Here is a 26,771-nt window from a genome sequence, read left to right on the forward strand (position 1 = left end):
AAAAAAAAAAGAACATGATTTTGCCACTGTCTTTTCCAGGAATTTTTCCATTGTTGCCCACACCCTGATTTCCCTGCTGGACTGGTCTGCATTTCATTCTCCGGTCCATGGCCGCCCCACATTCCTTGGTGACCAGTGCATCCACGCCTGGGGGTGGGGGAAGGAAGTCTTCAGAGGTTTGTCACTCCTTCACCCCATTTTTAGGTTGCAGAGACAAGAGCTTTCATCCCATCCATGCCCTCATAGGCTGCCTCACTCTGAGAACTGTCCAGTGTCCAGGAACTGCAGTGTTTGTAGAAGGGGAGCAGGGTCAAGGGGAGGCAGTTTTCCTGTGGCTCTGGCCAAAGGTTTCCCCTGCCATGGTGGTTCACAGCTTTGGGGGCCAGGTTCTCTGTCCACTCTGGAGGACTCCAGCACCTCATCTCCTGGATGGGGACACCCTCCCAGGAGGTACCACACTTTCTCTGGAGGGTGGTCTCCTAACGTGCAACTTGGAGAATACTAGTCTGTTTGTTAAGGTGGCAAGAGTAAAGTCCTCATTCTTCCCCACCCTGGCAAGACTTACACTGAAAATGATGGTCTTAATTGGTCCTGAGGTCAAGAGTAAGCTTCCCTGTGACCATAGGCACGAAGAGTTGCCAGCTCCTCGCTTAGGGCAATCTGAGTATGAGTCAATGTCTGAGGATCCTTAAGGAATATTCCTTTGCTTCCATGCTTAAGTAGCCTTTCCTTTCCTTTCCTTTCCTTTCCTTTCCTTTCCTTTCCTTTCCTTTCCTTTCCTTTCCTTTCCTTTCCTTTCCTTTCCTTTCTCCTTTCCTTTCTTTTCCCAAAATCTTAAACCTACAGCACTCTGAAGCTGGGGCACCAATGGGCTCCTGCCTAAGTGCTCTTCTGGACCCTCTTGGCTTTAGAGTGATTATCAATAGTAACTGTTGCTGTTTCCCTCCCAGCCTGATGTCTTTCTTTTTCTTGGCCTCATTAAAGAGGCCATGCCCTGGATACTTCTTAAACAGGCCTATTCAATGAATGTGCATTACCTCACCCTAAGTGCGTACCTGTCCTGGGTCATCTCCACTCATCCTGATGGATCACTGGATTCAGATGGTTCTGGAGGAGAAGTGAGGTTGGTGACTTGGACAGCCCTCCCTCACTCAAAACAAAGTCAAGTGCAAGTCATGTCATCATTTCTCTGATGGCATGGTCTTCTTTGGCAACAAAGGACAAATACAGATAGACACAATCTGGATAATGGTTGGGAGGTGGGAGGGCCGCCTTTCATCACAGTCTCCCATGTGAGTTCCCAGGCCAGCCTGGGTCAGGCCCAGTCTCTGGTGTCCCTGAAATGAGGGCAGGGATCCACAGAGGAGGAATGTGGGAGTGGAGGGCAATATTTCTGGTCCTTGGTGAGGTCTGATCATGTGTTGAATTTGCACAAATCTTGTACTTTGGGCCCAGCAGCTGCCCTGGTGTTCGTCCCTCCCCTTTAATTTTGGGACTGTCTGAACACTTTGCCAAAGGGAATGCTTGGGGTGTTTGGATGGGCACTTAGGGGCCACTGGCATGGTGCCAGGAGGACTGGGCTGGGGCTCCAATTGTAAAGCCCTGGGGGAGACCCTTAAAAGGACAATGTTCGATCTTCCCCTGGATTCCAGAGCTCTTCCTGGAATAAGGAATGTGGGCAAACGTGCCAAATATACCCCATGGGCTTGCCAAGGGCAGGGGTGCTTTGGTCTTTTTAAAAGGATAGACAGTTTCCTCCCTAAACAGGGCACCAGGAGCTTCTGGACCCTTCAGAATTTCCTGCCCATGGACAGGGAGGAGCCCAAGGCCCAGGCCCTTTTGCTGGAAGCCCTCCTGACCTCATCCTGGTGAGCCAGATGATGGCAATGATGCCTCTGATGCCATGGGCATGGGCAGAAGGTTAGGCAGCCCCAGAATGCCAGGTGACACAAAGAGAGGCATCTGCGTCCACTCTCTGAAGACATTTCCAACACTAAGTGCCCCCTGCTCACCTGCAGAGGCCTGTCTGTGAGAAGTACAAGGGCCATGGCCAGCTCCTTCTGTTCTCCAAAGACAAAGCTGGGGAAAAAGAGGGAACCATGAGACCACTGGCACCCTGCCCCTCCTGCCCCCAGTCCTGATCCCTCCCACTGAGCTGCCTTAAAGGGGTTGCTAGGCTGTGGCAGAAGAGACTACAAGGCAGTCTGTGGTCTGGAAAGGATCACCCAACATAAGCCTGGAAGAGAAGGATTCCAAGGGGCTGGCAGGCAGCCTGGAAGACCCAAGTTAAGATCCTTCCTGGGAGCCTGGGCCCACTGTCTAACCTCTCTCAGCCTCAGTTTCTTCATCTGTAAAATTAGTATAATAAAAGCCCCACCTCCCAGGTTGGTTGTGAAAATCAGAGAATTAATAACTGGAAAACACCATAGAAAAGATGCCCCTCTGCTCCTCTCCCTCCTTCTTCCAGACACTGGGCAGGGGGGATGCAGGCAGGGGGAGCTGAGTCCTGCAGTAAGAAGAGAGGGCTGGACTCAAGCCAGAGCTGAACTGGCAGGAGAGCCTACGCCAGAGGCTCTGACTGCTGCTGGGTACAGAAGAGAAAGAGACACAGGGAGAGACAGGGAGGGGAGACATGGGAGAGAGACAGAGACAAAGGGAGAGACAGGGGAGAGAGAAATAGAAATGGGGGAGGAAAAAGAGAGACAGAGATGAGGGAAGGAGAGACAGGAGAGACAGGGGGAGGGCAAAAGAGATGGAAGAGCAAGAGAGAGAGAAAGAGAGAGAGTAAGACAGAGAGAGAGAGAGAGAGAGAGGGAGACGGAGAGAGAAAAGAGTTTTTTGGGGAAAGATCACAGGTTTGGTGCTTGACATGAAGGATGTTAGCAAAAACAAAGGAAAGGAAGAGAGGAAGGAAGGAGGTAGCCACTGAATCACAGAATCAAGGAGGTGGCAGAGCCCGACCCAATATCCTAGGAGCAGAAGAGCTTGGGTTGGAGGCCAGTAACCACCACTGACCAGCTGCGTGGAGATGGCCTTGCCCTTAACCTCTCTGGACCTCCTCCTCCTACTGTTGTGATGAGGGCAGAGGTTCCTCAGGATCACTGGATCCCTCCAGGCCACGGGATGGCTGTTGAAGTCCCTCACAGAGTTGTCTCTTCTCGGGTAGAAGCATGATGTCAGTAAGATGAAGCATGATGTCAGTAAGATGACTGATTTTTTTTTAGTAAGGTATGAAGCAAGGTTCTAGTTGAGAGGCTGGGAGAGGGAGCACAGATGAACACCAGAGAAGAGGACATTTGTAACAGCCACAAGAGAGAGCGAGGCAGAGACTGGTTTGGGGAGAAAAAGGCCTGTTTTGCTGCAGTGAGATTAGATCACACAACTGCCAGGGAGTCTGCCTGGCTCCCGGCTGTCCTTCATTCAGCCCCCAAAGTCTGATCCTGATAAGCTCCAGGGGCTCCTATTACCTCCAGGATCAAATGCAAAATTTTCTAGTGGATATTGAAGTCTGATCAGTCTGGAAATGGGGAGTAAGATGGAAGATGACATCCAGGCCTTGGCTGTTCCAGCCCCCAGCTCTAGGCACCCTATCCTCTCTGGCTTCCTTCAAGTCCTAGCTAAAACCCCACCTTCTACAAGAAGCCTTCCCTCTGGGATGACCCTCTACAGAGCATGTGGTTGTTTGCTTGATATCTCCCCCCTGGAGTATCAGCTCCTTGAGGGTAGGTACTAGTTTTTGTCGCTGTTCACTCCTTTTGTTCCTATCTGACTCCCTGAAACCCTATTTGGGATTTTCTTGGTACAGATACTAGAGGGGTTTGCCATGTCCTCCAGCTCATCTGACAGATGAGGAAACTGAGGCAAACAGTGACTTGCCCAGGAAGCGTCTGAAGCTGGATTTCCTGGCTTCAGGTCCGACAGTCTATCCACTACACCACCTAGCTGCACCCCACCACGACCCCCGCCTTTTACCTTCCTTTGTGTATGAAGCCCTTAGCACAAGCCTGACACACAGACAGTGCATCATAAGGACTTATGAACAGGACTCACCGTGTCCAGGCAGATGTAGGTACAGTGTACAGGACCCTGGAGTGGAAGGGTCTGGGGGATGCCCGGCCGTTTCACAGATCAGGCAGCTGGTGACTAGGAGCAAAAGACACGCATTTCGGAAATGGAATTGGGTCACAGGTACTCTGACTTCAAAGATGATTAGGAGGAGGGGGAGAAAGGAGGAAGAGGGAGAAAGAAGAAAGGAAGGAGGAGGGTAAGAGCAGAGAACAGGAGAAAGAAAAGAAGGAAAAAGAGAAAGGGGCAGGCTGCAGGTCCAGGGCCTCGCGCAGCCCCCACCACGTGCACGCTGCCTGGCCAAGCCTCAACTTCCACCTTCGACAGCGGCAGAGGCAGCAGCCTGATGATTGGATGCTAGCTCAGCCCCGCCCCCACAAGCAGGCCAATGAGTGCGGCAGTGAGGGGAGGGGCGTGGCGAGAAGCCAGCCAACGCCTCCCGTTCCACCCTCCCCCTCCACCGCGCCTCCCTTTCTAGAGGACCGACTTTGGCCTCCCCCTCGGGGTCAGAGCTGGCGCGGACTGGGAACACGGGGGAACGCCGAAGCCTCCGTAGCTGGAGGGCAGGCAAGGTTCAGAGGCAGCGCTTCCGGTGCCGATTTCCGCACTTCCGACCCTCCCTATCCCGAGCCTGCCCTGGCACGTGTCCAGGGCTGGCCCAGCGGACCGAGAAGTGCCCTGTGGCTACGCGGGGAGGCTTGTGCGCATGCCCAGGAGATCCCAGCCTAGCCTGTGAAGGACTCTATGCGCCGATCTTCTCCGCTTGAGGCAAGGGGGGCTGCAGAAGGTAGGGGGCAGTGGGAGACACTCCAGGGTCACCGCCCCACCCACGTCTTGGTCTCGCAAGCGTTCCTGCGCGTGCTGCTCTGCACTCTCCCCACCTCCAGACTGGAACGGCCTTCAAAGTCTCTGCTTTATTTTTAAAGTTCCCTTGTAGCTCCACGGTTGGCTAGTCACCTAATTCGGTTTTTGGTGGTGAAAGGTGGGGTCCCCAAACGAGCCTCCCAGTGCTTTATCGCAGGGACACATATGAAAGTGTCTGGGGGCCATTGGCCCTGTTCCTGGTGGCCAGATTCCCTCCACCTTAAACCTCCTCCATACCCCCTGCTAGTGTGAAAATGAATTTGAGATGAGGTGTGAGTGTGTGGGGGGGGGGGGGGGGGAGGGGGTTAAAACAAGGCAAGAAACATGTATTAAGCACCTTCTGGGTGCCAGGTACTTTACAAATACCATCTCATTTGATAGTTGGGAAAATGACAGAAATTGATTTTTCCAGAGTCACACTGATAGTGTGGAGCAGAATTTTAACTCAGGTCTTCCTGACTCCAGGTACTCTGTCAGGAAGGAGAATTGGTTTAACCCGAGCCTCATCAAATGGGAATTATCACAGTACCAGCTGTAAAGATTAAATGAATGCCTTTTCAGCTTTTCAACCTTGAAAGCTGATGTAACTGGGAATTGCTCGTCCCATTTTCATACTTCATTTTTTGGCAGGATGACTAAGCTTTAGTTGAGGGAACATTATAGAATTTGCCTGGAATTTTAAAAAGCTTTGTGAAAAGTTCATTCTGTTGTTGTGAAATACATAGGGACAGGCAGGCTAGACAGTGACACAATGATGATTTAAACTGGTTGGATGGAGGGACTCAAAAAGAGATTGTTAATGGTTCAATGTTAACGTGTCAGGAAGACTCTGGTGGAGGGCCCCAGGGATCTGTCCTTGGCTATGTGCTATTGCTTTTTTGTTTTTTAATTAATGACTTGGAACTCTTCAATCAGAAACTGGATGACCCTTTGCCAGATAAAATTTTCACCGGGATTCCTTTCTGAGTATCACTTAGGCTAGCTCTCTGATGACAGTTCCCTTCCAACTATTAGATTCTATAATTTATATTAAAGGACATTATAATTGGTCCTGAAAGGAAGCCACTGGAGTTTATTGAGTGGGGTGACATAAATCTGAACTTTGGGAAAATCCATTTGGTGGATGAATGGAGGATGGAGTGGAGTGAGGTGAGACCTGAGGCTGGCAACTCCCTCCCCCAACCCCTATTGCTGTAGTCCAGGCATGGGGTGATAAGGGCCTGTAGTGGGGGAGGGTAGTGTAAGAGGAGAGAAGGGGGCATATTGGGGAAATGACGCAGAGGTGAAATCGACAAGGGCTGCTGTGGACAGAGGTGAAATCAACAAGGGCTGATGTGGAAAGGTGAAATAGACAACAGACGCTAGAGAGGAAAAGGCCACAGCTTGGATGTGAGGAATTGAGAAAGACTCTGGGGTTGGAAACCTGGGACACCTGACCTCCTGAAATTGACAAATGGTTCTGGGGTGGTGGTAGAAGAAACCCCCGACCACTCCTGTGTCTCCTAAAGCAATGATTCCACATTCTTGATGTTTTGTGGCATCCAGCCAGCACCCCCCTCCCCCCAAGCCAAGCCAGGATTTTGGGAAGATGATACTGCAACTTTTATTTGACACAGGAAGAGGGCCCAAGGTTCCAACCCTCCTCCTTTTGGGACTGTGAGAAGTTACAGAAGACCCCTGTCCTGAATGAGCCCTTCCTAGCAAAGGGACCACTTCCCTTTTGCTCTTGTTTATTTGCAACTGGCTCCAAACTGTTTTCAATCCTTTGACTTTGAGAGGGTCATAGCTTGTACAGATCCCCTCTCCCTGGGCACTCAGGGAAGCTCTATGGCTAAGAGCTCAGCATGCCTTTCTCCCCATCAATAGATATTGTTCCTTCTCCTACTCAATCTGTAGCTGGGTGGAGGAGAGAGAATTGAGTAGTTGGTTTGGAGAACCACTAATAGCTTCTTCCTTCACCTCTTGATTCCCTTGGTGGTTTGGAGTCCACATCATGGTCAGCAGAGTTAGAAGGAACCTGGAATTTTCAGGAGGACTGTGGGAACACCGGGAACTAAGTGGGTCTGTTGAGCACATTGGGGAGGGAGACAATGGCAGCAGGGAAGAGGGATTCAGAAAACTGGGGAGATTGGGGGTATCCAACCCTGGAGGGGCTCAGCAAGAGGACATCTCTCATTGACCACCTGCCTGCCTGGCATCTTTTCCGTAACCCCACATGAATAAATATCTAGGGATGGGAGGGAAGAAGGAGAGACCCAGGAGGACCTGGAATCATTGGGAGGTAGCAGTGGAGATTCCGGGCAGAACCTCAACCTGATGGGGGTCTGGTTGAGGCAGGCTTCTCCAGGCTAGCTCCAGGAGGCCATAGCGGGTCCTGCCCAAGGGCAGGATGGTGTGCACTTGGTTCTTCTCTGGCAGGGGCACCACCAACTGGAACCTGGATGACTCTGGTGGGGGCAGTTCATTGTTACACAGGAGATAGTAGAGGATCCGCTCTCCAGGGACCAACTCTGTGACCTGCAAGGCTTTTTTGTAGATGGTCTCCTGAAGGGGTTGGGCTCTCCGATCCAAGAGCTCCTGTAGTAACTGCTGCATCTTTGGAGTCTTGACTTGGTAGAGGTCTAAAATCTGGCCGACCTGGTCTATCATTGTGGAGCTTGTGGGTTGGTCCTGCTTCTGCACTGCTAAGAGAACATGGTAGAGTGCCAGGAAGGTCTCCCATTGCATCTTCTTTGAATCTCTCTTCAGTGAAAAGGGCACAGGCTGGGGCCTGGGCTTCCGCATGACTGCAGTGGACAGAAATCCTTCTGGGGGTCCAAGTCTTGCTGTAGTAGACAGGGTTCTTGCTGGAGGTCTAGGTCTTGCTTCTGTGAACAAGGGTAGAGGCTTGGACTCTGACTCAGCTGCAGTGGCCAGGAATCTTTCTGGGAGTCCAAGCCTTGCTGTGGTAGATGGGGATCTTGCAGGGGGACCAGGTCTTGCTTTGATGAGCAGGGGCAAAGACCTGGGCTCCCACTTGGCTGCAGTGGGTAGGAATCCTTGGGGTCCAAACCTTGCTGTAGTAGACAGATATCTTTCTGGGGGTCCAAGTCTTGCTTCAGTGAGAAGGGACTGAAGCCTGGGCTCTGACTCAGTTGCAGTGGGCTGGAATCCTTCTTGGGGTCTAAACCTTGCTGTAGTAGACGGGTATCTTGATGGGGGTCCAGGTCTTCCTTCAGTGAGCAGGGGCAGAGACCTGGGTTCCCACTTGGCTACAGAGAGTAGGAATCCTTCTTGGGGTCCAAGCCTTGCTGTAGTAGAGGGGTATCTTGCTGGTGGTCCAGGTCTTGCTTCAGTGAGCAGGGGTAGAGGCCTGGGTTCCCACTTGGCTGCAGTGGGTAGGAATCCTTCTTGGGGTCCAAGCCTTGCTGTAGTAGAGGGATAGCTTGCTGGGGGTCCAGGTCTTGCTTCAGTGAGAAGGGACTGAGGCCTGGGCTCTGACTTGGCTGCAGTGGGCAGGAATCCTCGGGGTCCAAGCCTTGCTGTCGTAGACAGGTATCTTTCTGGGGGTCCAGGTCTTACTTCAGTGAGCAGGGGCAGAGGCCTGCGTTCCCACTTGGCTGCAGTGGGTAGGAATCCTTCTTGGGGTTCAAACCTTGCTGTAGTAGACGGGTATCTTGATGGGGGTCCAGGTGTTGCTTCAGTGATCAGGGACAAAGGCCTGGGCTTTGACTTGGCTGTAGTCGGTGGGAATCCTTCTGGAAGTCCAAGCTTTGTTGCACGGGATAATTGTGCTTTCACTCTGGACAGCTGATGGTCCTTTATCTTGGTATTCCAGAACTGAAGATTTTTCTGGAGTTTCAAGATCTCAAGGATCTTTGCTGAGTAAATGGGAGAAATCTTAGCCAGGTCTTTCATGACGGGTTCGAAGAACTCTGGTCTGCTACCTATGACCTTACTTGAGGCAACAAGGTGGGTGAGGAGGCCATCCTCAATGGATGGCTTGGAGAAGGAGGGAAGGAAGCCTCTTCTGGTTGGAAATTCAGGGTGTTCTTCCTGTAGAGGGATGTCTTTCATGGTGGGCAAGATGCCAGCAGCATCCTCAGGGACTGGCTGAGGAGGCGTGGGGGCCTCCCAGCGGGAGGCAATAGCCTCCAGATTGGCCATTTGCACCCACTCCTTCTGCTTCAAGGGTGATGTCTGCTCCAGCAGCCAGCAAAGTTGGTCCATGTTTTTTTTAGTGATCTCACCTTGTTTGCGAATCTTCTGCAGGGAAGACTGGAATCGGTCCCAGCTTCCTTTGTGGGTCTTGTGGGAGAATGCACTGCACACAAGAGCCAGGAGTCTTTTGCGTTGGGCCACTGGGTCCTTGAAGGCTCGGATAGTCTGATGAATCCGCAAAAACCACCTCCAGTGGTCTCTGGCTGACTTCTTTGGAGGAACCACAGCAGCAGGTTCCATGACAGTGAGGGTAGGAATCTCTGGCTGTGCTTCAGGTGACGGGGCCATCTTGGCCACTGCTTCCTTTGGCTTGGGTGGAAACCTTGGTGGGGGTCTGTGCTTGACTCTGGCATGGAGCAGTAACTTCAGCATCTTTTCTTGGGATTCGTTGGGCTGGAGGGAGGTCACAGCCTGTGGTAGTGGCAGCAAAGGCTCTACAATCGATTTTCGTGGCTTCTCTTTCCAGTGCAATGTTTTCCCCTCAACTTCCAGCCCAGCTGTTTTCACAATGCCATCTTCCTTCCATCTGACTTTGGCATCCTTCTCATCCGCTGTTTCCATAGCTTGATCAAGGACCTTTGCTTGGACTATGGGTTCCTCGATGGGAATTATCTTCCTGGTAGACTCAACAGCAGCCATTTCTTCCTCAGATAGAAGGGATCCCTCCTCTTCCTCTCCCTGTGCTCTTTCTTCCTCTTTTTCCTCCTCTTCCTCTCCCTGTGCTCTTTCTTCCACTTCCTCTTCTTGGGCTCTTTCTTCTTCTTCCTCTTCCTCCTCCTCTTCCTCCTCTTCCTCCTCCTCCTCCTCCTCCTCTTCTTCCTCTTCCTCCTCGTCGGCCAGCCTCACCTCCTCTGTCAACATAGACTTGGCCTTCTCAGCCTCCTGTGCAGCTTCCGCCTTCTGGAGCTCCAGAATCTTTCGCCTTTGCCATCTAATGAATTCCAAGGTGTCTCTCATGGCTTCAGTCTCAATTCCTTCCTGCTTCAGGCTCTCCTCTAAGGTCATGTTTCTTTCTAACAAAGCCAACTTGCGCTCCCTCTTGGTGACTTTCTTCTCTCTCTTTGTCAGCTTTTTCTGCTCTTTCATCAGCAGCTTTTCCTCCTTGGACAGTCTCTTGTGTTCCTTCAATAGTTCCTTCTCCTCTTCAGCCAGCCTCTTCTCAATTTTTTCCAGCCTCCTTCGCTCCCTTTGTAGTTTTGCCCTGGCTTCCAACTCCTGGCTTCCGACTTCTTCTTCCAGAGGCCAGTCTTGGGACAGCTTCCTCCCTTTAGATATCTGCTGCCTCTGCAGAGTGAGCCACCTTCGCTCGTCTTGGGCCTCCTCGATTTCTTCCTCAGTCTTTTTCATTTCCATCAGACGCTGAGTGCACGTGTCATCTTGTAATTTCTGGGCGGCTAGCTTCTCTTCTGTGATCAGTTCCATCTTCTTAAGGATCAACTTCCTTTCTTTCTTGGTTACCTCAAGCTCTTGCTGGGTCAGGTGCCTCTGGGCGATGAGCATCCTCTGCTTCTCACCAGATAGCTCCAACAGTTCCAAACTTAATTTCTTCCTTTTCTCTGCCTGCTCTTCACCTTCCATCTTTTCCTCCAGCTTGACTGCTTCTGCCATTTTCTTCCTTTCCTCCTCTTTCACAGGCAGACTCTCTTTCTCAGTAGGCAACTTACTCTCTTCCTCTTCCTCCTCTTCCTCTTCCCATTCCTCTTCCTTTTCCTCTTCTTCTTCCTCCTCTTCCTCCACTTCCACCATCTCTTCCATTAGCTCTTGCTCTCCAATGGGCAGTGTTGTTTTCCTCTTATGATGAAATCCTTTTGCTCCCTCAGCACTAGCCTTTGTAGAGATAAACTTCCTCCTTTCCTTGGGCAGGTGCTCTTCTTCCTGCCCGGGTAGAGCCTCTCCTCTCTTACCCTCTGCCCCCTCTTCTGGGGTTAGCTCCTGTTTTGAGAGGCGGAGCCTCCTTTCCCCTTGAAGAAGTTTCTTTTGTTCCTCAGTGCTGCCCTCTTGGCGGGCCAATCTCTGCCCCTCCATGAGCAGCTTGATCTCCTCTTCTGGCAGTGTATGCTGCTCCTTGTTCAGTTCTATCTCCTTCTGGATCATCATCATTTCTTGCTGGATCAGCAATATCTCCTTTTGGGTCTGCCTCTTTTCCTCTCGGATAACTCCCAGCTCTTCCAGAGTCAATTTCCTCTCCTCTTTAATAATCATCTTCTCTTCAGAAGACCGGGCCAGCGGCTCTTCACCCTCTGCCCTCTGTTCTTCTGCCAAGGCATACCTGGCCAAAAGAGCCAGCTCTCTTTCTTCCTGGGCTTGGATTCGGTCCTCCCAGGCCTGAATTCTCTCCTCCCGAGCTTTCTCCATCTTCAGTTTGATCATGTCCCTCTTCTCCTTGATGTATTTCCTGTATTCAATGGCCTTCTCTGTGTCTCCTTTGAAATCCGTGAAAGAAGGTCTCCTGTCCCTTTCCGTGGGCTCCCTGGCCTTTGTGCTCTCTTCTTTGGATTTCCTCCTCTCCTTCCTGATCAGTTGGATTTCTTTTTTGGTTTCTTTCATTCCCTCCTTGAACATCCTGAAGTCTTCAGGTTTTGTGTCAGCTTGGATCAGGATGTCCTCTTCCTGAATCACAAATGTCTCTTCTTTGGTCAAATTGTCTTCCTCCTTGGCCAGCTCCTCCTGCTCCTTAGCCAGCAGTTCGTGTTCCCTGCTCAGCTCGTCCCCTCTCCGGGCTAGTGCCTCCTCTGCTATGGCCAGTTCATGCTCCTTCCTGGCAAGCTTCCTCTCTTTCCTGGCCAGTCTCTTTGCCTGCCTAGACAGCTTCATTTCTTGCTTAGTGAGATCATGCTCTTCAAGAAAGAAGGTTTTCTTCATCCTGGATCTTGAGGAGGATGAAGGAGTGACTTCTATGGTCTCCATCTCTTCTTCCATTTTCTCCATCTCTTCTTCCATTTTCTCCATCTCATCTTCCATTTCCTCCATCTCTTCTTCCATCTCCTCCATATCTCCTCTTGCATCTCTGACTTGCTTCAGGCTTGGCTCCTTCAACAGAGGACAGATCTCCTGAAAGAGTTCCCAGCTGGGCTGCCGCTCCACCAGAACCTCCCGGGCCAAGGTCACCAGCTCCTCGCTCAAGTCTTTGGCCATGCTCTCCTGCGAGGTAGAAATACGCATGGTCATGAGGTGGCAAATGTCATCCCGCCAAGAAACCTGCTTCTCATCAACCATCTTTGGTTTTATCTCAGGTTCAGGGGGAGCTTCTACTATTTCCTGGACCTCCTCCTTCACCACTTTTTCCTTCACTGCTTTTTCCTTCACCACTTTTTCCTTCACCACTTTTTCCTTCCTCCTCATTTCACGTTTCTTTTTCTTGGTTCTTTTATTGCGAGTTTTCCTCATCACCTTCAGGGTCACATCCACATAATCAGGCAGGGCTTCTGGCGGAGGGGACGAGGATTCTAAGAAACTGTGTTTGCGCACATCCGCAGTCACCGAGAAAGGGGCTGAGGAAAGTGTAGAAGATGTCCGAGGAGTACCTCTTCTGTCAACTACTATTCTCTCAACAGCTTCTATCTTCTTATGTTCATGAGGCAGCATGATGGATCTGTCTTCTTCTTTTGATATCTTCCGTTTCTCTTCTTCTAATTTCACGGGTCCTTTTTCTTCTTCTTCTTCTTCTCCTTCTTCCTCTTCTTCTTCTGTTGATTTCATGAGTACCTCTTCTTCCTCTTCTTCTTCTTCTTCTTCTGTTGGCTTCTTGTGGACCTCTTCTCTTGATTTCTTGTATCCCTCTTTTAATTTCTTGGGAGTTTTGGCTGCACAGGGTAAAAAGGAAAATGGAGCATTAAAGGGAAGCCCAAATGTGCAAGCCTGTAGCCCAGGGGGATGGATGAGCATGGTTGGGCTCAGCAGATTCCATTGATGGCCCTTTCAGCATTGGGTGGGTGTCTGGAACACAGGATCTCACAATCAAAAGATCAAAGTTTTGGGGAATCATGAAATTCTTAATTCTTCCTGAACTAGAGTGGATACTGTAGTATTGAATCTCTGCCCAACAAATCATTCTCCCCATTCATTTCCACCCCTTGAAACACAGTACTTCAGGACCCTTGGATGTGCCTTTTCAGTTTAGATTCCCCCTCCTTCCAGCTCTCCCCCCCCTTTCTCTTCCCCTCTCTCTTCCTCTCCTCTGTCTCTTAATTTATGGAATAAAACAAACATTTCCATAACACAGTGCAGTAAAAAAGATGATTACATATTAAACTGTAAGCCTGTTCTGTACAACTTGGTATTCCTTTTAAATGGATAATAAAGATATCATGGCAATTTCTTTTTCTTACCTCACCCTTCCCTGCCCTAGAAATGGCTACCATTAGACACAAATAAGTACATATATGTAAAATTATTCTATACTTCTACTTGTCAGTTCTTTCTCTGGATACAGATAGCATCTTTCTTTATATGTCCTTTGTGGTTAATTTGAGTGTTTATAATCATCAAAATGACTTGTTTGCTCCAAGTTGTTCTTAAAACAATATAGCTCCCTTTCATCTCCTGTGTCATTTTATCCTTGCCCTTATTATCTAGAAGATCAGATACATCCATGCCATCTGGGTTGGGAGCAGACACCAGAAACCTTTTGGAGCTCAGGGAACCTATCAGGGAGACTGAAAGATAGTCAGAAGAACCATGGTCTCGGGGTATAGGCTTCTTCTTGATTCCCTAGTTTATAGTCTAGGAGGAATTCTGGACTAGAGAGAACCCAGGCAGCATGGTTAATGGCATCAGAGAACCTGGGTTCTAATCGAAACCATTGTTAATTACCTTTGTGTCCTTAGGGAAATCATTTCATTCCTCTGGGCCTCATTTTTTACATCTGGACTCTAGGATGGTACCATTGCAAGGATCTGTAGTTCTCTGATCCCTGGGTTTGAGTCATGGCTCCACCACTTGCCAGATGGGTAACCTTGGAGAAAGCATCTCAGTTCCCCAAGCATCAATTTCCTTATCTGAAAGCCAGGAGTAATCATCCTTGTACTACCTTCCTGCTGGACCTGGTTCCCCCAAAGTGCTAGAACAGTAGAAGCTGCCATCTTGGAATCATAGCATGTCAAAGTTAGACCCTTTTTGTGTCTAGCCCTTTGACGGCATTGAGGCCACACTCACCCTTTCCAAACCAAAAGGTCAATGTTAAGAAGAATATCCTCACACCACGTGTACCATTGTCTGGACATATGGGAACTAGAGATGGGGAGGGGGGTGGCTGGGAACTTCTAGCAAGACTTTCCCCAATATTCCAGACAAAAGATCATTCAACCCCTGCTCTGACCACCCAATCTCTTGCTGCAGTTGTCTCCAGCCTCATGTTCAGTTTCCATTGGAAAGACGGGTGGCACCTTTTACTCAATGATGAACATTTTCACACATCCCAGTGATTCTGAATTCTATTGATCATCATCAAAACCCTAATCTCCTATCTCTCACTACCAGATGCCACTCCCCATCCCCCCAACCCTCCTACCTCAAAATTCCAACCTAGCTCCACCCAACCCTTCCAGTGTGCCCTCTGGAATGCCTGTTTCATAGGCAGCAACCTTCACTTCATCTTAAATCTATTCCTCTCCCACTCCTTCCAACTAATAGTTCTTATTGAAACCTGATTTTTCCCTGCTGACAGTTTCCCTGGCCACGCTTCCCAATATTTTTCCTAATACTTTTGCTTATTCTTCCCAGCTCACTGATTGATGTGGGGGAGTTGGAATGCTTCTTGTTCCCCATTGCCACTTCCAGGTTCTTCTCCTTCCTCCATCACTCAGTAACCTCTCTTTCTTTAGGGTTCATGCTATTCATATCTCCAACCCAGTCAAAATACTGGTAGCTGTTCCCTACAGAACACCCCCCCCCCCCGGGTCATTCTCCTTCCTCAATGAGTTTGGTACCTGGCTCACAGTATTTCTCTCTTGCCCAACTCCTGCCCTCATCCTAAGGGACTTTAACATACATACTGTCTCTCTCAAATACCCTAACCACTCAGTTTCTCAACCTACTCACTTCTCATGAGCTACTTTTCTATCTTACCTTAGTCAGACACCCTTCATCCTTCCATCACCCACAAATATAATACCCTCATTTCAAGAATTCCAAAATCCCCTTATCTGAACATAATCTGTTCGCTTTCTACCTCCCCCTCTTCATTCCCTTACCAAAGCTATTCTTTGTCCACACAGTAACTTCTAATCTCTTAACTCTTCAGTTGTCTCCCAGGTCACTGCTACTAGCTACACTTTCCTCTTTTTTCACATCTTGACCCCTTGGAAAACCAATTCAACTCTGCATTTTCCTCTTCTCTTGAGTTTCCGACCCCTTTATACCATTGATTGTAAGTTGCTAAGCCTCAGCCTCTGATGATTCCCACCATCCATTGCTTTTGCTCCAAATGCCAGAGAAAATGCCCAGAAGTGAGAGATGCATTGTCTTGTTTGTAGACCAGCGTCACTGGATCAGAGAGTACTGAATGAGAGAGTACTACTGAACACAGATGGAGAAAATCATGCAGCTATTCTGATTAGATCCACTACTAAGCCTCAGTTGGTCTCTCACTGCTGCTAGGCAATCCTACTCTACCTCCCTCATCAGTTCACTGTTCCACCTCCATAGTGATTCTTCCAAACCTTCTCATCTGTCCTCAAACCTTCCATAGCTTTTCCCCAAACCACTCTCTCAGCTGAGAACCTTGCCTCAGATTTTACAGAAAAGAAAATTAAGGTCATTCACTGTGAGCTACTTCTCTCCTCTTCCTCACCTCCTCTCCCTAAGGTGCCTTCTGCCTTTCTTCCTTTACCCTTGTCTCATGTGATAAGGTAGCCTTATTCCTGACCAAGGCAAACCCCTCTATAGGCTCAAACAATCCTATTCCATTCCACATCCTCTGTCATCTCCATTCTCTTACTTATTTTCAATCTCTGTCTCTGTGTCTACTGGCTTATTCTCTACAGCCTACAAACTTACCCATGTCTGCCCTATCCTGAAAAAACCCTCCTTTGATCCTTTCATCCCAATGACCATCACTTTATTTTGCCGTTTGTGGCTGAAATCCTTGAGAAGGCCATCTACAGTGGATACCTCCACTTACTCTTCTCTCATTCTCTTCTTAGACCCTTACAATCCAGCTTCTGACTCATCATTCTACCAAGCAAACAAAATTCTTAATTGCTGAATCCAATGACTTTGTCTCAATTCTCATTCTCCTTGACCTCTCTGCAGCCCTGGACATGGTTGATTGTTCTCTCCTTGACAAACTCTTCTCTCTAGATTTTCAGGATACCTACACCCTGATGTTGGGAAAGATTGAAGGCAAAAAGAAAGGGGGTGGCAGAGGATGAGGTGGATACATAGGGTCATGGAAACAACAAATATGAACTTAGACTTCGAGAGATAATGGAGGAGGAGAGAGCCTGGTGTGCTATTTTCCATAGGGTCACAAAGAGTATGACATGATTGAACAGTAACATCAGCATCTCTCCTGGTTCTTCTACTTCTCTGATTTCTCCTTCTGGCTCCTTTGCTGGATCCTTGTCCAGATCATGCCCTGTAACCATTCCCCAGGGTTATGCTCTTCTCTTCTCCCTCTAGATTACTTCTCTGGGTGATCTCATCCACTCTAATAGATTTAATTACCATTTCTATGCTGATGCAGACCTTGAACCTAGGTCTTACAGGCTCCAAGTCCACTGCCCTAGCCATTACACTACACCGCCTTTCTTCAGGGACAAGGTAAGAGGATCATGGCATTTTAAAGTTGGGAGGGTTCTTCAAGATCAGATTGAACCCCCCAGGAACTATTTAAACATATTTATAAAACACTTATTACACAAATAAAGTCAGATTTAAATAACTGGATAAATATTAATTGTTCATGGGTGGGCCATGCCAATACAATAAAAATGACGATTCTGCTTAAACTAATCTACTTATTCAGTGCCATCCCAATGAAACTACCAAAAATTTATTTTATTGCACACAAAAAAAAATTCATTTGGAAGAACAAAAAGGTCAAGAATATCAAAGGAATTAGTGAAAAAAATATAAAGCAAAGAAGTCCAGCAGTATCAGATATTGCATCCTTTTCAGATCATGATGAAATAAAAATTAGATGTAATCAAGGGCCATGGAAAGACAGATTAAAATTAATTAGAAACTAAATAACCTAATCCTAAAGAATGGGTGGGTCAAACAACAAATCATAGAAACCATAATTTCATCAAAGAAAATTATAATAATGAGACAACACACCAATATTGGTTGGATGTTTCTAAAGCAGAACTTAGGGAAAATTTTATGTCTCTAAATGCTTATATGAATAAAATAGAGAAAGAGCAGATCAATGAATTGGGCATGCAATTAAAAAAGCTTTTAGAAAAAAGAACAAATTAAAAATCTCCAAACTAGAAACTCTGAAAAATCAAAAGAGAGATTAATAAATTGAAAGTAAGAAAACTGTTGAACTAATAAACAAAACTAATACTTGGTTTTATGAAAAAACAATAAAATCCATAAACCTTTTGTTAATTTGATTTTTAAAAAGAAGCACACCAAATTACCAGTATCAAAAATGAAAAGGGTGAATTCACCACCAATGAAGAGAAAATTAAAGCAATCATTAGGAGCTATTTTGCTCAACTCTATGCCAATAAATCTGACAATCTAAATGAAACAAATGAATATTTACAAAAATATAAATTGCCCAGATTAACAGAAGAGGAAATAAATACTTAATCAACTCCATTTCAGAAAAATAAATTGAACAAGCCATCAAGAAAAATAAATTGAACAAGCCATCAGTGAACTCCCAAAGAAAAAATCATTAGGACCAGATGAATTTACAAGTGAATTCTACCATACATTTAAAGTACAATTAATTCCAATACCATATAAACTATTTGGAAAAACAGATGAAGGAGTCCTACAAAATTGTTTTTATGACACAAATATGGTGCTGAAGCTTAAACCAGGAAGAGCCAAAACAGAGAAAGAAAATTATAGACCAATTGCCCTAATGAATATAGATGCAAAAATTTTAGATAAAATATTAGCAAAGAGATTACAGTAATTTATAATACTCTGTGACCAAGTGGGATTTATTCCAGAAATGCAGGGCTGGTTCAATATTAGGAAAACTATCAGCATGATTGACCATATCAGTAACAAAATTAACAGAAATCACATGATTATCTCAATAGATGCAGAAAAGGCTTTTGACAAAATACAGCGCCCATTCCTATTAAAAACACTAGAGATCATAGGAATAAATGGAGTTTTCCTTAAAATGATAAGTAGTGTCTATTTAAAAACTATCAACAAGCATTATCTGTAATGGGGATAAGCTAGAAGCATTCCCAGTAAGATCAAGAGTGAAACGAGGAAATCCATTATCACCACTGTTATTTAATATTATACTAGAAATGTTAGCTTTAGCAATAACAGAAGAAAAAGAAATTTGAAGGAATTAGACTAAGCAAAGAAGAAACAAATCTGTTGCTCTTTGCAGATGATATGATGATACACTTAGAGAATCCTAGAGAATCAAGTAAAAAACTACTTGAACTAATAAACAGCTTTAGCAAAGTTGCAAGATATAAAATAAACTCACATAAATCATTAACATATGTGTGTATATATTATATATATACATATATATGTGTGTATATATATATATATATAAATAAAATATGTATTACTAACAAAGCCCAATAGATAGAGAAATTCCATTTAAAGTAACTGTAGGCAACATAAAATGTTTGGGAGTCTACCTACCAAGACCAATCCAAGAACTATATGAACACAATTACAAGATACTTTTCACACAAAGTCAGATAAATAATTGGAAAACTATCATTTGCATATGGGTAGGCTGAGCTAATATAATAAAAATTACAATTCTACCTAAATTAATTTGCTTATTCAGTGCCATACCAATTGAACTACCAAAAATTATTTTGTAGAGCTAGAAGAAAATAACAAAATTCATCTGGAAGAACAAAAGGTCGAAGAATATCAAAGGAATGTAAAGAAATGAAAAGGAAGGTACCTTAACTATACCAGATCTAAAACTGTATTATAAAGCAGCAATCATCAAAATTTCTTGGTACTGGCTAAGAAACAGAGTAGTGGATCAGTGGAATAGATTAGGTATACAAGATACAGTAGTCAATGACTATAGTAATTTGTTTGATTATTATTAGAAAGACTCCAGTTTCTAGAATAAGAACGCACTATTTGACAGAAACTGCTGGGAAAACTGAAAAAATAGTATAGCAGAAACTAGGCATAGATCAACATCTTACACCATATACCAAGATAAGGTCAAAATGGGTATATGATAAATATAAAGGGTGTGATACCATAAGCAAATTAGGAGATCAAGGAATAGTTATCTGTTACAGCTATGGAGAGGGGATGAATTTATGATGAAACAAGAGATAGAGAACATTGTGAAATGCAAAATGGATAATTTTGATTACATTAAATTAAAACGTTTTTGCACAAACAAAACCAACGCAATCAAGATTAGAAGGAAAGCAGAGAGCTGGGAAATAATTTTTACAGCAAGTGTTTCTGATAAAGGCCTCATTTCTCAAATATATAGAGAACTGAGTCAAATTTATAAGAATACAAATCATTCTCAATTGACAAATGGTCAAAGGATATGAATAAGCAGTTTTTAGATGAAAAAATTGAAGTTATCTATAGTTGTATGAAAAAATGCTCTAAATCACTTGATTAGAAAATACAAATTAAAATACCTCTGAAAGGTACCACCTCTCACCTATCAGATTGGCTAATATGACAGAAAAGGAAAATGATAAATATTGGAGAAGACGTGGGAAAATTGGGACACTAATGCCCTGTTGGTGTGAATTCATCCAACCATTTTGGAGAGCAATTTGGAATTATGCCTAAAGGGCAACCAAACTATGAATACTCTTTGATCCAGCAATACCATTATTAGGTCTGTATCCGAAAGATATCATAAACAAGGGGAAAGGACCAACATATACAAAAATATTTATAGAAGTTTTTTTTTTCTTTTTGTGGTGGTAAAGAATTGGAAATGAGGGAATACCCATCAACTGAGGAATGGCTGAACAAGTTGTGGTATATAAATGTAATGGAATACTATTGTTCTATTAAGAAATGATGAGCTGGTGGATTTCAGAAAAACCTGGAAAGACATGAACTGATGCTGAATGAAGTGAGCAGAATGAAAATATTGGACACAGTAATAGCAACACTGTGTGATAATCCACTGTGATAGAATTAGCTCTTCTGAGCTTGTATTGTATTCAGTGATCCAAGACAATTACAAAAGATTCATGGTGGAAAATGCTATCCACATCCAGAGAAAGAGCTATGAAGTCTGAATGCATACTGAAGCATATTTTCCCTTTGTGTGTGTGTGTGTGTGTGTGTGTGTGTGTGTGTGTGTGTGTGTGGCGTTTTCCATTTGTTCTGTTTCTTCTTTCACAACATGACTAATGTGTAAATATGTTTACATGATTGAACACGTAGAACCTTGATCAGATTGCTTGCCTTCTTGGGAAGGGGTGAGAGGTAGGAGGGAGATAAAAATTTGGAACTCAAAATCTTCTAAAAAATGAATGCTGAAAACTACCTTTAAATGTAATTGGAAAAAATAAAATATTATTTACACATGCACATATATATAAAAATGATGAGAGGGATGTTTCAGAGAAATATGGGGAGACTTGTATGAAGTGAAACAGACTGAAGTGAATGGAACCAGGGGAACAGTTTATACAATAAAAATAACCTTGTAAAGACTTAGCAACTCTCCTCAATACAATAACCCAACCACAATTGCAGAGGACATGCTATCCACTTAGGGGTAGAGAACTGATAGTCTTAGAGTGTAGATGGAAGTTCCTTCCTTACACTTCCACCCTTCCTTCTTTCCTTTCTTTCTTTGACTATTGGGGAAATTTGTTTTCCTTGACTATACATACTTGTAATATATTTTCTTTTTTCTTTCTTTTTTCTTGCCTTCTCCTTGGATAGAAGAGGAAGTAGGGGGAGGGAGAGAATTTGGAAATGAAAAAATAAATAAACTGCTTTTAAAAAAATAAAAATATTTTTGGAAAAAGACTTAGCGACTGTGATCCACTCAGTGATCCACCTCAATTGCAGAGGACTTATGATGAACCTGCTGCTTGAGACCAGAGAAAGAACCACTGAACTCAGGGTGCAGAAAAAGACAGACCACAGTGTGTGAGGCCACAGTATCTGAAAATGACCAAAACAAGAATTTGTTTGTATACATGTTTGTAATTTTTTTCTTTTCTTTGTCAAGGAGGGAACAAAGTGAAGAGGAAAAGAAGGCATTTACATTAACTGAAAAAAAAATTAATTGAAAAAACTAAAGCAAAAAAAAACCAACCCTAATCCAACCTACTTATTTTGGAGATGAATACTAAGTACTACAGGTAGGATTGAACTCTGGTCTTTTGATTTTGCCTTTCCCCTTGGGGTAAGCCTCTCTACAGTGATGTGGCTCCAGGACACTGAAGGCTCCTCCTCCTTTGGGTCTCCTTGGGTTCCCAGCCATACTTACTGATCAGCTTCTTGATTACCCGTCCCAGACGAGGACGTTTGCCTGCTTTGGGAGGCTTGGCAGGCTCTGGGGGTTGCTCTTCGGACAATTCAAAAGGTCTTTTAGTGTGCTCCTTCGTCCCAGTGGCCTCCATGTCCTCCGACACTGTCACTGATAAGGACAGAGATAATTCTTTTTCTTTTTCATGTTTGATCAGGTTTTCCTGGAGGTATTTATCCACCTGACTTGCCAGGACCTGGAGGTCCACCGGTCGAATCCCCAGTATCTGATCCAGAGATTCATTTCCTATGTGTTGGTTCCTATGAAAGTCAAGAGGCAAGATCAAAGATCATCAGGTCTCAGGAAGGGGCCTCACAACAGGGGATATCAGGGCTGGGAAAGGAGGGGAGGACGTGGAAGAGAGATTGTCAAGAGATCCTGGGCCTGGGTTGGGGAAAGGGCTTAGAACTAGAGGTGATAGCTGAGAGGGTCACTAGAGCTGGGATGTCAGGGCTGGGTGTGTCCTTAGAACTAGGAATATCTGGACTGACAGCAGTCTAATAGCAGAGCTGGGGTGACAGTGATGTGTGGGCTTAGAAAACGGAATGTCAGGAATAGGAGCATCTCAGAGTGAAGAACCTCAGAACTGGAAAGGACTTTAAGACAGGGAATATCCAAGAGTGGAGGCTTAGAGAAGCCAAGTAAACAGGTGGCCTAACATTTATATTCATTCCGTTAAGGTCTGCCAAGGGCTTTTCACACATGATGGCACACAACAAGTCTAGGGCAGGAGCTGCCTTGGGTTCTGGCTCTCTCTGCCCGGCACTCTGCCTTCTTCCATAGGACAGATAGCTGGGTGTCAGAACTAGAAGAGGGTTGAGCCTGGAGTTGGGAAGGGCCATAGACCAAACCCCAGAGCATCCCAGAGCCTGGGCTCTCAGCAAAATGGCAGACATGGAGAGCCCCTGAGTTGGGAGCATTGTGAGAAGGGGCCAGGAGTTGGAAGCAGGACTTCCACACTTACTTCAGCTCAGAGAAGATGTCATCACGCAGGATCAAGTTGAGGAGTTCCTTCTTCGTTTTGATGCCCGTGACACTGACGATGAGATTCCAGGATTTGCTTCGGACTTCGAGGTCCGAGTCTAGGAGCCCCCAGGCCAAGGGGATGGCAAACAGGTGGCTGATGAAGCCCAGCTTCTGTAGTCCTTCCCAGGCCGACTTGCGGAAGATGGCCAGGAGGTGGGAGGTATAGTCTAATAGGTGTTTGGCGGTGGCCGACCGGAGACTGGAGGACACTTGGTAGGCAGCAAACATTTGCGACAGGGCCTTGATGCACTGATTGTACTTGTCTGGTTCTGAGCGGGTCATCATGTTGAGCAAGGTCTGGATCATGGTGTCCACCTCCTGCGGGCTCAACTTCTGGGACAGCTTGGTGCGAGTATCAATGAAGACATCACGGGGTTCTTTTGGGAGCCTTTCTGAACGCATGGCCAAGTGTAGGTGGGGCTGCCTTAACAGTTGCCGGATGCTGAATTCCTCCTCCACCACTGTGGGCACCACTCCAAGCTGAAGCCCCTGTGGTTCCTGAAGCCCTTCTGGTGCCAAAGTCTCTGGCTCTCCAGAGGTCAGAAAGACAGGGGTGCCCTCTGGCCAGAGGAAAGCCCGCACCACCGAGTTGGGAATGTAGCCGTCAGGTGCGATGATCCACTTTCGCCCCTGGCCAAAAAACTTGCGTAGCAGTGGAAATTTGTGCATTTTGTCCCAGCCCAGCATCTGGGTAGCACGGGGGACCGAGGGCACAGCTTGCTCCTGCTGCTGGAGCTGACCCTGCCTCGTCTTTTGGACAAAGGATCGGAGCTTGTATTTCTCTTTGTACTTGTCCTCGGCTGCCAGGATCGGACCTCCTCCCTCCTGTACCACGTGGGGAACCATGCGGTCAAAGGCAACCACCCTGAAGTTGTGCAGTGTCTCCAGCCTTTCCAGCTTCTGCTGCCCACTGCCCAAATAGAGGTAGCGAGGCACAGATATGCTCTTAAAGGACAAGAAGAAGCCCGGCATGAAGGGTTTGGGCGTCTCCTTCACTGTGTCGGGTAGGTTCATGGCCATCAGGCGGCTCAAGAAAGCGTTAGGGAGAAGCATCAAACAAGACACCATGTAAAGGCTTTGGTTGACGGCGACAAGCAGGTCACCCCGGTCATTGGCAAAGCAGAGTGTCCCGAACTTGAGGGCCGAGTCAAATTGGGTCAAGAGTGTGCTCTGGAGGTCCCAGAGCTTGACTGTGCCATCGGTAGCACCAGTGACGAAGATGCCCAAGTTAAGGCAGACGTCAAAGGAAGTGATGGGGTTCAGGTGCAAGGGCTTAGTCTCTAAGAAACACTCCTCCGGCTTGCTGTCGGGAGATGTGAGGAAGTCCTGGTAGTGCCAGAGGCGCAGGCGATTGCTTTCAGTGATAGAGCTCACCGATTTGGGCAGCAGGATCAGATGACTAAGCTTGCAGCTGCAGAGAATGCTGGTCAGGGTCACCAGGTTCACTGCAGTCCCTTCCAGGATGGCCTCGGACAAATGCACATAGTCATCCATGCCATAGGAGCAGATGAGGGAGCTCTCCCGGGCACTGCAGGGCATCCCCATCAGGGTGGCAATCATGAGCACTGTAGCAGAGTGCAAATGCTTCTCAATGCGGGCACAGTGATGTTGAGACAGCACCCGTACCATGCCGCTCTCGTGCCCGCAGAACACTAAACCCTCCAGTCCCCGGCTCAGCTGGGGCCGCCCATAGGCCAGGCACTGTACCCTGTCCTGAGCATCGGGGGAGGCGCATAGGAGGTACTTGGCGGTGCATGGGCAGCGGCTAGCGTCCAGCACCAGCACGTCAGGTTTGCCCGTGGTCACAAAGATCTCCTCCCGGTCAGGGTCGTAGGTCCAGTCAATGGCTTGGTCCAGGAGGGCAAAGGGCCAGGTCAGTACCAGGAGCTCCCCAGTCAGGGGGCACAGGAAACGCAAGAGGCCATCCTGAGTGTAGCATGAGATGCGGGTGGAGTTGCTGCCACAGCAGACCTGGCGCACCTCCTGAGGAGTGGACCCGCAGATGTTAAACAGCCGATAGAAGCAGGGCAGATGATAGACTGAGAAGGTGGTGATGGTCTGGGCAAAGAAGGCCTTGGATCTGAAGAACTGCAGGTTGACCAGTTCTTCCCCCAGCTTTACTTGCCGGAGGAGGTTGCCCAAGGTCAGGTTCCACTCCTTGACCAAACCTTCTCTCCCAGCTGTGAGCAGGGTGTGAGCCTCAGGCCGGCTGCGGAGGCACACCACTGGCATGGGGTGGGCCTGGAACCGGTGAAAAGTATGGTCCCGATCTAGGCTCCAGGCTTGGACCTGCCCCGCTTTATTGCCTGTGTAGAGGTACCCTTGAACATTGCAGGTGAAAGAACAGGTGACAGTTAAGCCACTTCCAGGAGCCGTGAAGACTTTCCTCTCCTCAAACTTGTCCTTGCCAAAACGCCTGAAGAGGCGTACTAGGCTTTCACAGAGCACCACCATGTTCCCACTGGGGCCAGCCATTGAGATGTCCTGGACCAACTCATTGCCAGCCATAAGCACCTCCTTAGCAAGGTGAAGGCCTCTCCCAGTGGGCTCAATGATCCACATGACCACAGCCCCAGCAATGCCAGAGAGCAGCATCTCTGACGTGGGGTCATAGGCTAGACAGTTGATGGAGAAGCGACAGGGCACGACACATAGGGTGCGGAGTAATCGAGTATGGTCTCCAAATATGCGAAGGAGCATGTCCCCACAGTAAGCAGCCAGCACCCGATGGTCCCCAGCATGCACCAAAGCCTGGACAGGAGGCAGCTTCTCATACATAGGGAAAACTTTCCTCTCCACTTCATGGTTATAGACCTTCATCTGCATCCACACCACTGCCTACAAGGAGACAAAGACAGAGGGAAGCTGGGAGAAGGATGGCAGAGCTGAAAGGGGCCTCTGGGATCACTGGCCCCAATGCCCTCCTTTTGCAGAGGGGAACATGAGTGTCCACAAGGGACCAGGGATCAGGGTGTAAATGACAAGGCAGGGAGACAATATGCAGAGAGAAGAGGAAAGGAAAAGAAAGGAAGAAAAGCACAGAATGGAAGAAGCAGCAGATGAAGTGATGAGGAAATACAGGAGAGAAAGGAGAGAGGCTATGAGAAAGAGATAGAAAAGAGGTGGTGGAGGGGATGAGAGAGCAGAGAAAACCAGCGGAGAAAATGTGGGAGAAGGAGGCATGAAAGAAGATACAGGAGAAGATGGAGAGAGGAAGTAGAAGAGAAATGCTAGAGAAAGAGCACTCAGCAGAAAAGGAGATGGAAGAAGAGAGAACATGGGAAAGTGGGACATCAGGGAGGAGCCAACACTGGGGAGCTAGGGTAGGAAAACCTTTCTGAAAACCAGAACCACCTGCAGAGTGGACTAGTGTCCTGGGCAGGTCTTTTAGGCAGAGCTCAGGTGACCACTTGGGAGAGCAGGGCCTGAGGGATTCCTGTTCACATACTAGATGCCCTCCAAGATCATGGCCTTCCTACTGGGAGTCTTTCTCATCCATTGCCCCACCTCCTTGAGGCCAGAGAGTGAAGAGGACTGGTCCTAGGTCACAAGGGACAGTTCTGGGACCTATTGAACTTTCTCCTTCATATCCTAAGGCTGAGGAGGGCCTAGAGGAACGTTGCAAGGGAGTTTCCAGGACCAGAGCAGGGAGAGAGGGCTAAAAGGGGCAGTCACCCATTTCAAGGATCTCTGTAGGTAGAAGGGAGCTCAGAGATATCTTATCTAAACCCAACCACTCCTCACACCTTTAAGTCCCCCCCTTGCTCCCTCCCCCCAAAATTGCCTCCTCTTGATTGAGCATCCTTGACAAGTGGATGTCTAGAACCTTCTCAAAAACCTCCAATGACAAGGGAGACCCACCCCCCTTTGCCTTGGGTCGTTATTAAGTTATCAAGTTAGCGTCCTGTTGCTCTGAGGTCTACCCTCTGTGGTGGAACAGGAAATCCCAAATCCTCCCTCC

General features: G+C 47.1%; 1 protein-coding gene and 2 long non-coding RNA genes across 3 annotated transcripts in view; 1 reads left to right on the forward strand and 2 right to left on the reverse strand.

Moving 5' to 3' along the window:
* Positions 1-4,610, reverse strand: LOC140503584 (uncharacterized). The gene is made up of 3 exons (XR_011966833.1): positions 4,051-4,610; positions 2,013-2,079; positions 1-1,107 (listed from the first exon to the last, which is right to left on the reverse strand). It is a non-coding gene; the product is annotated as an uncharacterized lncRNA (long non-coding RNA).
* LOC140503583 (uncharacterized) overlaps positions 4,507-26,771 on the forward strand; it is a 24,981-nt gene continuing 2,716 nt past the window's right edge. Inside the window, exons 1-3 of the long non-coding RNA XR_011966832.1 lie at positions 4,507-4,852; positions 21,485-21,617; positions 21,942-22,080. This is a non-coding gene — a long non-coding RNA (uncharacterized lncRNA). The remainder of the gene's footprint in view (positions 4,853-21,484; positions 21,618-21,941; positions 22,081-26,771) is intronic.
* The window catches only part of LOC140503582 (uncharacterized), a 38,010-nt gene continuing 18,379 nt past the window's right edge, over positions 7,141-26,771 (reverse strand). The window contains exons 4-6 of the mRNA XM_072607716.1: positions 22,749-25,648; positions 21,746-22,044; positions 7,141-12,932 (exon numbers count right to left, since the gene is read on the reverse strand). Of these exons, the coding sequence (XP_072463817.1) occupies positions 7,201-12,932; positions 21,746-22,044; positions 22,749-25,648 (8,931 nt within the window). The 3' untranslated portion in view covers positions 7,141-7,200. The remainder of the gene's footprint in view (positions 12,933-21,745; positions 22,045-22,748; positions 25,649-26,771) is intronic.

Source organism: Notamacropus eugenii, chromosome 5 (assembly GCF_028372415.1).
Source record: "Notamacropus eugenii isolate mMacEug1 chromosome 5, mMacEug1.pri_v2, whole genome shotgun sequence".
NCBI lineage: Eukaryota > Metazoa > Chordata > Mammalia > Diprotodontia > Macropodidae > Notamacropus > Notamacropus eugenii.